This window comes from Podarcis tiliguerta, assembly GCF_965153285.1.
Source record: "Podarcis tiliguerta genome assembly, chromosome: 3".
NCBI lineage: Eukaryota > Metazoa > Chordata > Lepidosauria > Squamata > Lacertidae > Podarcis > Podarcis tiliguerta.
The window spans coordinates 79,005,699-79,019,662 of NC_139536.1; the positions used below are offsets into that span (position 1 = coordinate 79,005,699).

Consider the following 13,964-nt stretch of genomic DNA (forward strand, 5'->3'; position numbering starts at 1 on the left):
CCTGAAATAAGGAATGTCTATTATGTACCACAGACTAATACTGGTCAAGAACTAAAAGACATCCCCTTAAAATATGTAACACCTTTAAGAGCCTTCGTTTGCCAGTTGCTTCTTATTTAATGCCAGGATAGTATCCATATAACTTAAACCTAAATAGTTTCATGCACATTGCCAGTTTTGCATCACTTTTAGCTCATATTGTAAGATCTGGTTTCCCTTTATGCCGGCAGGGTTGCAAGGTACAAGGAACATGTTGGTATATGTACATATGTTCTGGGAGCCGGTTGTAATGAAGATTGGTATAATTGTTGGCAAATAGGCTACTCTGGATGATAAGATATGTCATTTATCCATTTTTGTTCATGCCAATGCTGACCTTACTTCTCAACCTTTAATTCTATATCAGTTGGTTACCACTCATCTAGTGATCTCTCAAGGGTGGAAGGATGCATCTTGTTATTTTGTGGATCTATGGTTTAAAGCCAACCTAGCAGTTTGAAAGGGACGTGGGTGGCGCTGTGGGTAAAACCTCAGTGCCTAGGACTTGCTGATCGTAAGGTCGGCGGTTCGAATCCCCGCGGTGGGGTGAGCTCCCGTCGTTCAGTCCCAGCTCCTGCCCACCTAGCAGTTTGAAAGCACCCCTAAGTGCAAGTAGATAAATAGGTACCGCTTTATAGCGGGAAGGTAAACGGTGTTTTCGTGTGCGGCACTGGTGCTGGCTCGCCAGTTGCAGCTTCGTCACGCTGGCCACGTGACCCGGAAGTGTCTTCAGACGGCGCCAGCTCTCGGCCTCTTTAGTGAGATGAGCGCGCAACCCTAGAGTCGGTCACGACTGGCCCGTACGGGCAGGGGTACCTTTACCTTTACCTAGCAGTTTGAAAGCACATCAAAGTGCAAGTAGATAAATAGGTACCGCTCTGGCGGGAAGGTAAACGGCTTTCCGTGCACTGCTCTGGTTCGCCAGAAGCGGCTTAGTCATGCTGGCCACATGAATGAGAAGCTGTACGCCGGCTACCTCATCCAATAAAGCGAGATGAGCGCCGCAACCCCCGAGTTGGTCACGACTGGACCTAATGGTCGGGGTCCCTTTACCTTTACCTTTATGGTTTAAAAATGTCATGTTCATTGCTGTTTCCAAAAAACTAACTCATAAAATATGTGCCTCCAGGGCTGCTGCAGAACCCTCTGACTTTGCTTCTGCTTACAGTTCCATTTGATTTATATGAGCAAACCATCTCATGGTTGGCACGTTCCCATTAAATAGGAGTTTATTTGGCAACATTCATGAAGATTTGGTATGTTGGTACAAATATGAACCTTGTATTTCACTATAGAATATATTTTATGTCACACATTCTTTTTAAAGGCTTTGTATGATTATTATGATTACTATTTTATTATCTTGTTATTTTATTTTTCTTGTTTTTTGGCTGTTTTAAAGTACAGATAAGGTGAACCCACAAAATCAGCATTTAGCAGCAATCAGCCCTTTGGAACCTTCTTCTTTGTTAAGGCTGCTTTTAAGGAAAGGGCTGGTCCTGTGATATTTTTAAAAAATAAAGAAAAAAAATTAATATCCACATTGCAAAAATCATACCTGCTTTTGCCAAGTATTTAACACTTATATGGAATGAGAAAGTCAGTGAACAATTTTTATACATCTTACATCTACAGAATTTTTATGGGGCTCGGTAATCTTCTGTTGAGCTCAAAGTTGAGAATGGGGTACCTAGTGAGGCAGCCCCCGGTGCTACTTTGCCAAAAGCCAAGTCAGCTAAGCCACCATCCCTGTCATGTTAAATGAGGATGGGAGTTGACATTTAGGCACATCTCACGGTCCAGGTTTTCAGAAAATGGCTGGTCTGTACTAAAAAAAAAAAAGGCCCTTGGTCTCTTGGTTTTTAGTTTGCTAGGAAGCATACCAGATTCTAATAATATCCAGTAATTGTTACTACTTTCATTCAGTTCCAGAAGCAGAGGGATGTTTAAATGCTTTCTAGGTGAAGGCACAACAATTTCAGCAATATAAAATTGGCTAGATTCCTAGTTTTGCATTGAAAAGTAATAAAGCATGAGATACTGAGTGGAATCGTATGTCAATAAAATTGTTCTACCTGAACAATGTTGGAAGATTTTCGCATCTACTAGACTGAATGCACTTCCAAGATCTCATTAACTCAATCCCTAGGGACAAGCCTTTCTGGACGGATAGATACAGTTACTACACATCTTTCCAGACCACAGTAGGGAGGAGGCATTTTAATCAAGATGTTTCCTTACTATTGTCTTTGATAATTTGAATCTGTATTTGGAACAGTGGTACATTTTAAGCAGATTAAAATTAGCTAAGGCTGCAACTCTATACACTCTTTCCTGGAAGTAAAGCCTACTGGAATGCCCTGGGACTTGCTTCTGAGGGGAAAAATGCATAAGGATTGTACTGTGAATGGCCATTCTGCTCCTTGCCTATAAACAAAGCAAATGAGATGTAGGGGAAATAAATAACTGAATTCTTTCACTGGTATCATTGTAAAACAAATCTGAAATTGAGTAAATTACTGCCCATAACAGTATTAAGATTCTGGCGGCAAAGCAGATAGCCTAATTAGCTCAGTAATTGGTTCCCTGAATGGTACTGCTGGAAAGTTCTGAGCTGCCTATAATTCCACCTTTGGAAACAAAGGATATCAAATACTACCATGTTCCACTCCTTGTGGGGTGTTCGGGAGGGGATCTTTTTGTATTTTTGAAAACAAAGGATAAGAGTATGTTTTCAGTACTTTGGGGGAAAATATATTCTATAAACATTTTGAAATAGAGACGCCCCAGAGATTATCATTTTATTTTATGCAACTGCAGTCATTAGCCCTCCCCCTGCCCCATTTTCTTAGCACAAGGGAAAACTAGATAACTGAGATTTCTAAACCTATACTTGAGCCTCAACATTACATTACTTGATATAGTGGAGTCACACATGCTTGCTGTTAGACACATAATGAAATATTTACTATTATGTATACAAACATTGATTGATTTTATTATTTAAGATATATTATGATTGTATAAAATGAATCCAAGTGCTACACTTTGCAAGCTAGACATGGCATGGTTTTCTAATTTTAACACATAGTCCATATGTATGTACTTTCTCAGAATGCCTGATATCAATTGTTAGCTTGCTTCAATTAATTCCCAATTTAGTAGGCCTTGTGCAGATGCCACAACCTTCATCAAGAGCTTTTCAAGGCTTCTCCCCCTTCTGAAACAAACCCCATTCCCTTTTCATTGTTAACTGTTCAGCTGCTTTCAAGCTCTGATTGTAAGTCCATAGAGCCAACAAAAGTTGGCTTAGCTTAATAGCTAAGTGTGATTTGTGGTTGTCATGACACTCCCCGCCTCACACTTCTTGTAGCTTGTACAAAGAATTTGGAAGGGTTGCTTTTTGTGCATTTGTGCTGTGCTTTTTTCCCTAGACAATAAGACACTTTTTTTGCCTTCTGCAAAAGCAGAAAAGGCCCAAAACAAACAAACAAACACCACCCTGTTTCTCCTCTCATATAGAAAGGGTGTTTTCTCTGTCATTGCATTGGGCTCCTTCAAGAAAAGCCCATCACGGAGGCAGCAAAACCACTTCTCTTGTTCTCCAAGAACTCTGCAGCTCACAGAGAATTCAGGACAAGGAATGGGGTCTTTGGGTTAGGAGTCTGGGGCAAGATAGTGACCAAAGGGGATAAGGATGGTTCCTAATCTCTTTACCATGATGAAAAGGTTGGGACATATAACAGCTACACCTAGGTAGAGATTCTACAGCATCTCTTCTCCATTCACATAAAAAGCATAGGAAACATACGCAAGAAGAAGAGGCTATAGGGAAAGAGACACACTCGCTACTAGATTTATGTATTAAATAACTGCTTGCTGCATTCCACGGCTTTAACCAATTTTATGCTCGTCTGTTATTGGTGAGGGAAAACTTCTCAAAACAGTGGAACATAGTGAGGTATGGAGATGGAGGGCTGGGGTTCTCTTTCCTCCCTCATATACTTCGTGTACAGGGTAGACTTCCCACCACTTTACATGTGAACGGAGAAGTCCAATGCATGGCTGCCCCAAAATATCTAGGTTGGCTGTAGGCCTTGTGAAAGAATAGTTAAAATATGTCAGTTCTGAGGCTGACAAACACACCTTGCTTAATTAGACAGTTTTCCTTTCTTCCTACCTAGTCTAACCTGGAGCTAGAGGTAGTCTTGTGGTCACTGAGAGAAAGAGAAGGATGGGACTGCTTTTACCACATATACAAATCAGTCCTACTGTCAGAAGAAGAGTAGATTGCCTCCAGAACATTGAGCTGGATGCAAGTGGGGTTTTGCTTGGGCAAAGTACCCGGGTTGTGTCGTCCCCACCTTCCACCTTTGAGTGTAACAAATTTTGGTTAAACTCTGAGGTATCTATGACAACTTCTAAGAAATATTTCATGTATAGGTTTTGATTTACTAATCCTCACTTTTAGAAAACAATCTTAACATTCAGAGTCTTCATACAATATGTAGATATGTTTGGCTTGTGTCCAGGAACATAATACTGGAGGAACGTATTTTTCTCCTGCTCTGATGGTCTCAAGGGCTTACATTAATAAGAAATGACTTGTCTGAGTCATAAGTTAAAATTCAATACTTTTCAAAATAAGGGATGGCAATTAATCCAAAACAAATAAGCACTTTGGGTGAAAACGAAGTAAGTCATGCTGTGAGTAGACCCATTGATCTAAATAGGTCTACTCTGAGTATGATTATTATTGGATATTACCCTTTATCTATTGCAGGCATATTTTATTTTAAAATAAAAAATGTAAACATATAAGGGGATTAATCTTCAAATAAGGACAATATGGTTTAAGTGGCAAATATGAAGCAAGATACATAGTTTGATCCATAATAAATGGTTCAAGAGTGCATCTTTTCTTAAGTTTTTAATTCTTGTAGATGCAGTATCAGAATAGTCTTAAGAAAATGAAAAGGAATGAAATTGGCTGGCTATTACGCCTGATATTCCTAATCTTAAACCTATAGTTTTATCTGATATTTTGAGATGTCTAATTCTAGTCTTCAGGTTACTTAGCTTTGGATGTCACCATAACTGACTTTGGCAGTCTCCTGCTTAAGTCTGCCAAACCTGCAGTTTAGTCCCATGGCTGTATGCCAAGGAGCAGTCGAGCCACCCTTTGTGAGGTCTGCTGGCCATGCAGAATACAAGAAGGCAAATTCACAGGTTGATAAGTAAAACCTTAAGCTTACTAAAGGGTGGTTTGTTTGTTTTTAGTAAGCCTGACTGTACCTTATTCACAGCTGATATAACTGTTACAATTTAGCTTGGTCTGTTTAAAAAATCAGTACTGTATGGTAGTACTGTAAAATACTTAACAATAACAATCTCCATTTTGAGGATACAACTACCTTCTTTAATTTCCATGGACTTTGCAGGAGAAATGATACACAATACCTTTGCCAAGTCATATTGTGGCGGCGGAGAAAAGGAAGGCATAGAGAATGCATGCAATCCCAGAAATCCAGACTACTTGTATAATATATATATATATTAATATTATATATATATATATATATATATTTGCTTTCGTAGATTTTCACGGGTACAGGAATGCAGGTTTTGGTGTCCTCGGGTGTCTTCCCGTGTAAAAGTTGGGGTGTCTAGGCGACGTTTCGACGAGGTCTCACTCGTCATCTTCAGGCTGGTGCTTTCGGCTTCTTGTTACTGGAACAGAGCAGGATCTCAGTGTTTGAGTTCCTATAAATACCGTTGAGGAGGTGTGGTGTATAGCCTCCAATGTTCTGGGCAGAGACGAGGTTCCCAGGCTAGTGTGCCTTTTCTTCTTTTGTTCCTTAATTACTTGAGGGATATCTTGAGTGATTTCTTGAGTGATTTCCTGAATCCCACTTAGGTGGGTCATTAGGTGTGGATTAGTTGCTAAAGCCTTCGTGTCTTGAACTCTTGAACTTTGTGAAGAGTTTTTCTGAGAAGATGGCTGTACTGCACTTGGTTGTGCTCTGGCTTGGCTTCGTGTATAGGGGCGAGCTGTGGTTTTGTGGTCTGTGCCAGCCAGATCTGTGTAGATCTGTTATATATATATATGACATGTTTATAACCATTGTTATTAAGAACTTATTTTGCTCAAGAGATAATAAGCTAATTGCAAGTGCCTCTAGCTCGGAAATCCTGAAAACCAAGGTTTCCTCAGTTAAAATCTGAATATCGTACTGTTTACAAAGAACATACGGTGCTTATTTAATATTTTTCTTAAGCCAAAATTGACTTCACTGTAGCTCTGCTGTCTTTCAGCATCATAGCCCAAAATTGTATTATGATAAAGGAATGAAATAATAATTATTAATATAGTATTGAAATAAGGAACTTTACAAGAGATTTAGAAGGTCCTTGCCAAAACAGATTATAAAAAACAAAGTAAAACAAAATGAATAGATATTGCATTAGTACTTGGATCATAGCAGTAACAAAAAACTGAGAAAGGAAGCAAAAAGGACTGAAGTAGTGAAGGAATACAGAGTAGACTTGTGCAAATAATGGTACTTCTTAGTATAGTTGGTAAAAGGAACGCCTATGAAGTGCCTTCTATTATATATCTACAATACCATTTACATAATGAAATGTGAACTTCTCCTAAGGCTATTTAAAGCTGTGAGGAGAAACCACACATCCTCACAATGTCTCATGTATGGCTTTTAATGCTTGCTGTGTATAACGGTGCTGATTGCTATGTTGAGGTGTAGCATATTGTATATCCTGTGTTCTGAGTGAAAGTTACAAAATTTCCTGTTTTCAGATTTTTCTTCTTCATAATTTGAATTACTTGGACAATGTGTCCACAACATTTCAAGTTTCGATTGTGAAAATGTATAAAGTTTCTTGAACCCAGAGAAGAGTGAGCATTGTTCCACACATGGAACAGGGTTTTGGCTTGTCTCTTTTCTGCTGCAACAGTGTGTGATGTGATGAGAGAGGAATTTGTGGAAATGGTGATTCCTCCTTGAACAAACTGAAGTGCCTTCTATTATATATCTACATATTATCTCCAGCCGTACACGCTAGGGGAGTGCACTGGATTTGGACAAAGGCTTAAGACAATTTGGAATGTATTTGTGGAAAACTGAGCACATCTGAGGTTAAACAGGAGCTTTACGAAGCTGCACAATTCAAAGCAAAGAACCCTGAAGTGTTTCGTCCATCCAGGTATCAAATAAATGCTGTGGACAGTATACTAAAAAAAACCCCTCTTAAGTTTACTACGTAAATAAGGAAGATGTTGGAATGTGAGCTAAGAGGGAGAATCCAACTTTAGGAAAATACCAGGATCAGGAAGGTGCAGAGGGAGTTCCTTCATAACTTGCAATCAAGGTGATTTATTTTATCTGGTCCTGTGCTTTGGGGTCCAAATATGATCAGGGCACACCCCTAATACATACACACTTAAAAATGTAAAATTTAGAATAGAAGACAAGAAGTTAGTCATAAAACAGTTCTAGCTGTAGTTCATTGCTGGCACATGTGTGCTGTGTGCAGAAAAGTTCTGGACATCTCCAGTTAAAGCATGCCATGTAAAATATGGCTATGATTGCCAAAATATTAATATTAATCAGGCTGGGGAAGGTATCTGCATGAGACCTTGGAGAGTTTAGTATTGAATTTGCTGAAACAGTGATTTGACTTGCTGTATAGCAGCAACTTATGTTTAAGAGAGAAATTATGGTTATGTTTAATAAAAGAGATAAGGGGCTTAACAAGAAGAGAGTCGGATGAATGAAGACCCTGCATTGAAGAAAATAGAAATAAGAGGGGGGGGGGAAATATACTGGACTTTTATTACTGAGATTCTTTAGTAATAGCAAACCCCTCAAAACATGGGGTGGTGGATTAAAATTGATTCATTGAAATCTCAGTGAACCTGAAGGAAGCAAGAGATCACAGCACCAGATGGGAAAGAGGACAACAATTATGACTAAGCAGCAGTGAGGATCAGGGAATCCAGATGTTCTGTGACTCATACCGCTTCCTAGGCTTTGGGGCAGCAGTAATCCAATTATTGGTAGCAGCTTAGAACAGTACTTCGTAATGGAAAAAATTCCATTGCAAACTGACCCAAGTTTATTGTGGAAAGAGCTCAATGTTATAGGAATGGTCAGCTCTAGACAGAGGCTCAGTGAGAAGGAGTCGCTAGGGCAAGTACATCAATAATGATTCAGCAGAGGAAACACAGCCCAGAATAACTAAGGAGATAGTACAAGAATACTTGGCTAGTTTAGATGTATTCAAGTCTCCAGGGCCAGATGAACTGCATCCAAGAGTATTAAAAGAACTGGCAGATGTGATCTCAGAACCACTGGCAGTCATCTTTGAGAATTCCTGGAGAACAGGCGAAGTCCCGGCAGACTGGAGGAGGGCAAATGTTGTCCCTATTTTCAAAAAGGGGAAAAGAGAGGACCCAAATAATTACCGCCCAGTCAGTCTAACATCAATACCAGGGAAGATTCTGGAGCAGATCATTAAGCAAACAATCTGTGAGCACCTAGAAAGGAATGCTGTGATCACCAATAGTCAGCATGGATTTCTGAAAAATAAGTCATGTCAGACTAACCTGATCTCATTTTTTGACAGAATTACAAGCCTGGTAGATGAAGGGAACGCAGTGGATGTAGTCTACCTTGATTTCAGCAAGGCATTTGACAAGGTGCCCCATGATATTCTTGTAAAGAAGCTGGTAAAATGCGGTCTTGACTATGCTACCACTCAGTGGATTTGTAACTGGCTGACTGACCGGACCCAAAGGGTGCTCATCAATGGTTCCTCTTCATCCTGGAGAAGAGTGACTAGTGGGGTGCCACAGGGTTCTGTCTTGGGCCCGGTCTTATTCAACATCTTTATCAACGACTTGGATGATGGACTCAAGGGCATCCTGATCAAATTTGCAGATGACACCAAACTGGGAGGGGTGGCTAACACCCCAGAAGACAGGATCACACTTCAAAACGACCTAGACAGATTAGAGAACTGGGCCAAAACAAACAAGATGAATTTTAACAGGGAGAAATGTAAAGTATTGCACTTGGGCAAAAAAAATGAGAGGCACAAATACAAGATGGGTGACACCTGGCTTGAGAGCAGTACATGTGAAAAGGATCTAGGAGTCTTGGTTGACCACAAACTTAATATGAGCCAACAGTGTGACGCGGCAGCTAAAAAAGCCAATGCAATTCTGGGCTGCATCAATAGGAGTATAGCATGTAGATCAAGGGAAGTTATAGTTCCACTGTATTCTGCTCTGGTCAGACCTCACCTGGAGTACTGTGTCCAGTTCTGGGCACCACAGTTCAAGAAGGACACTGACAAACTAGAACGTGTACAGAGGAGGGCAACCAAAATGGTCAAAGGCCTGGAAACAATGCCTTATGAGGATCGGCTAAGGGAGCTGGGCATGTTTAGCCTGGAGAAGAGGAGGTTAAGGGGTGATATGATAGCCATGTTCAAATATATAAAAGGATGTCACATAGAGGAGGGAGAAAGGTTGTTTTCTGCTGCTCCAGAGAAGCGGACACGGAGCAATGGATACAAACTACAAGAAAGAAGATTCCACCTAAACATTAGGAAGAACTTCCTGACAGTAAGAGCTGTTCGACAGTGGAATTTGCTGCCAAGGAGTGTGGTGGAGTCTCCTTCTTTGGAGGTCTTTAAGCAGAGGCTTGACAACCATATGTCAGGAGTGCTCTGATGGTGTTTCCTGCTTGGCAGGGGGTTGGACTCGATGACCCTTGTGGTCTCTTCCAACTCTATGATTCTATGATTCTATGATTCTATGATAATCCCAAGGGTAAAGAGGGTAAGTGTTTCTTAGAACAGGGATGGCTACTCCCCAGTTTGTAGAGTTTTTTGGCAAAATATTTTGTTTGTTGGCAAAGTAATAATCATATTACTACTACTACTGGACACAGTGGTGGGGTGGATGGAGCTCAGAGGCCTGCTAGGGATGTAAATTGCCTGATCTCATCATCAGGTTGTTAATTTGTTGACTGGAGAGGGATCAATAGCCCTCTCCCTAACTCATCTGCACAAATCAGCTAAGAAGCAGGGAGCTATGTCTCTGTGTATATGCCTTGTTGGGAGATTCTATTCCACCTTTTGCTGCAGACATGGGATTGTTGCATGTCACATGTCTGTTTACATTCCAGCACAGACTGCTGGGTCCCATGAGCGGAACTTACGCTCTGTGTATTGCTTTTGTTTTGAATCTCTCTCCGAGAAGACGGCAAGGAGAGATGACATGTTTCTTTCTTCTGATTTATGTAAAATAAATCTGTAGTTTTAGTATGTATCCACAGCCTCAGCCTCTTCTGTTGTGCAGTTACACTGCTACGTATAGTGTGCTCAAGACAGCAAGCTTGAGTCGCTGATTTACGTTGGAGCCAGCGTGAAGGCTGAAAGGGAGATGATCTAGCTGGGGGCTAGCCAGCTGGTCTTTCAACCCCTGGATGCCAACATGCCTGCCTTGTGTGCGTGCATCTACATGTGTGAGTGTAGGGTGGCCATACCCACTTTTTAGACCCACCCACTGCTGGCGTGCAGCCTCCAGAACATCAAGAATATCAAAATACCTAAAGTTGGTCCTATGTGTTAGAGAATGTGCCCCTCAAACATGGATTTTATTGTTTTATACTGTTTTAGGCAGCAAAGATAGTCACAGTGGGAGAGAAACTGGACAGACTAAATTCAAGGTTAAGATTTTCAAAACATTTTGATTTGAAATTCAGAGAAATGTTTATGTATTCTTGCTTGGTTAAACTAACTGGTCACCTTTTATGGCACTGTGAAAAAGGGGGTTTCCTTCACAGATATTGCTCCATAAAACGTATGGGAAATCTGCGTACCAGGAAAGTACTCTGAATTGACAGTTCTATATAAATTGAATGTAGTGGGGCTTATTCCAGAATAAATGTACATAATATTGAGCTGTGATCCAAAAAGTATGAGAAAAGTGGAAACTGTTCGATTCTTTATGCCTTCAGTCTACTATATATTTTAGAAAGTTGTCTGTCTGTTCTCTCTGTATTTGGGCACCTGTTAAGATATTGTAACCAAATGTTGGTTCCTGAGAGGAAGGAGCAGTATTTTGTCTGTCTTCAGATATACAGTGGGACACCATTTCAATAAAGATGTCAGACAGCACTGATTTTAACCACTGCACAGAATTTTTGGTTTCTTAGAGTTCTTGAGCAGTGCTGGGTATGAGGTTGCTAATGCTTTAATAACACCCACATTTTTATTTCAAGGAATAATTCACAGTTATGTAATACAGATCTTATAACGTTACTAGCATTTTTAGAAGATTATGTGACATTTATTTCTCCCCTAGCATACTCAAATAATAGTAAAATTATAGAGTGCCTCTAATATTCTTGGAAGAGTTTAACTTTTTTGGTTTGACCCTTCCAAGAAGCCATTGTGCTGCAAATTTTTAAAAGGCACAGTGACGTCTATGTTATTTCAATCTATTTATTATAAGATGCCTTTCTATCTCTTCATTATAGCATAAGTTGGTGTTGGAAAGTGCAGGTCTGCTAATTTGGGCTCTATGCTATCTATGTTATCTGGTGGTACCATGTTATTTAATGATGAGCATTGAAAAGCATCACAAAATGGAAACAAACAAAACCAGATGAGGATATTTTGTTGAGAAGTGCTGAAATGGCATGACAGCTGAAGAGCCATACAAATATTTTGTGAAAAACCTCAATTCAGAAGCTAATTTGAGGCCTGCTTTAGATATTAATTGAAAGCTCTAACTTTTTGGTTATGCATGCATTTCCTCTGAAGCAAAAACAGATTCCTAAAGGTTAAATGTTGTCTTGCTTGTTAGCTCCATAGGGAAAGTACCCATGCCATTAGTAGATTGTAGTCTTAGAACTCAGTCTACTGTGTGTTGACACTGTGCAAGATTTATTAACTGCTGTAAGACCTACCGGGATGTGGGGCTAATTAGATTTGTACTGTTCCCTAAACCATCTTTACAGTGTTAATTAATATAGGAGGTTGTGGAATACAATACAATACAATACAATACTGGAATAAAATATGTGTATAACCAGTGAATGTACCATTTCTCCCCCTTATAAAAGTAATAGTATAATGTGTGGGGCGTTTTGAATGAGAAGGATTGCTAGTATATGTCGTGATGATGCAGGCATAATGGGACTGTGTAAGTGTTAGTGTACATATCTGCATAGGTGCTATTGCAAGTGATTGCATATCATAGGTTCTAGCTTTGTTTCCTCATCTATATAACTATAGTAGCATAGGTTGTTCCTCCACAGAAATAAAATCTATGTAAATGATTAACAGTTCTATGTAGAGGATTAATAAGAATAACCAATTTTGCTTTTAATCCAATCTGAAAGCAGTAACAGAGTTTGTTTGGTGATTTTCAAATAGATCTAGCTGCAGTAGGTGATCTAAGCCAATGATCTTTCAATTTTCATCCTACTTATCGCAGGTCCAGGTACCATATTCTTTCTAGGAAAAGGTGCAAGAAGTTAATTGAAATGAACAGGAATGTTTTAAAGCACTTCTTGAAAATAAGGGAGACAGAGCTCACTAGGAAGGCAGTCCACAAATTCATTGCTCAACTATAGCATAAGGCAGGTGACGAGCATATTACAACTTAAGTTTGTTATTTCTGTTTTAAGTTTATGATATTTTGTACCCTTAGGTATGGCAGAAACTGCCTCATTCAGTTTGAGGATTTTGCTAATACAAATGCATTCCGTCTTCTGAATAAATATCGCAACCTATACTGCACTTTCAACGATGACATTCAAGGTAATAAAATATATCTATTGTTCTAGCTAAAGAGAAAAACTGTCAACTTTAACAATTTTGTATATAAATAAAATATATATCCAGTTAGGTTATTCAGTTGTGCTTGGGGAGATTCATAGAATGACATTATAAGGTCAGAGGCAATCATTAGTTTGGTTGAGGGATAGTATAATTGCTTACAATGTCATTGAAATATTGTGTCCAAGTAATGTTGTGGGTTTTTTAAAATTATTCTAAGAATATATGTGCTGGTACAGCAAGATTAAGGATATCACATATTCCTTCTCTGCTTCAACATTTTAAAGCCAAACTTGTGTTAATTTTGTGTGTTTGGAATATAACCAGTTTTAGTTAAGATGTGAAAAAGGCTGAAATAAAATTAAAGATGGTTTCTTCATCACCTACCCAGCTCATTTTTTTCAGATGTAGAAGAAATTCTTCTACAGATCCTGGGTGATGACACAGGAAAAGAGAACACGAAGGTTGCACATAGGTTAATGAGCACTTGAGGAAATTGCAATGCCCCAAACTCTGGCAATTATTATTAAAAGTAGCATCAATTTAGTGACATCTTTGATAACTCTCTTTTGCAGAGAGTGGAATGTACAATGTCTGGAAATCAAGATGTTTTAAATGTGTTATAAAGTATAAATGGATACTGAGGAGTCCTCCCTATTCTTACAGCTCAATCATGAGGAGAGAATAATGATTATTGTTTGGGAAAATGTGGATTGTATTCAACAACAACTGTGGATTGTATTCAACTTGTGCAAGTGTAATGGAACTTCCCCTCCTTTTCCTCTCCCTGTGTGGACACCAAAGCTGCTCTGAGGGTTCCTTCAACACACTGGAGCAGATCTGAAGTGTGTACGGCGTGTGTAGGGGAAACAGAGGGGGAATCCTGTTGCACTTAATTCTTGTACAGGCAGTGATTTAGTTGGCTATAATCCTAAAGTAAATGCAGTGTAAATATACACTGCATTTCCCATTCTACTGGGCAAAATGCAATAAATACTGCAACCCCATGTGGAGGGCCAATCATGTGGGTCTTTCAAGAGGATTGGGGA

At 39.4% G+C, this 13,964-nt stretch overlaps 2 protein-coding genes across 12 annotated transcripts in view; one reads left to right on the plus strand and one right to left on the minus strand.

Annotated features, from left to right (window-relative positions):
* Positions 1 to 13,964, minus strand: part of PRSS35 (serine protease 35) — a 152,528-nt gene that overhangs the window by 115,117 nt on the left and 23,447 nt on the right. The window lies entirely within an intron of this gene.
* Positions 1 to 13,964, plus strand: part of ME1 (malic enzyme 1) — a 116,493-nt gene that overhangs the window by 75,529 nt on the left and 27,000 nt on the right. For all 3 annotated transcript variants that reach the window (XM_083431176.1, XM_083431175.1, XM_083431177.1), the window contains one exon: positions 12,788 to 12,897. In XM_083431176.1, coding sequence (XP_083287302.1) covers positions 12,788 to 12,897 — 110 coding nt within the window. The remainder of the gene's footprint in view (positions 1 to 12,787; positions 12,898 to 13,964) is intronic.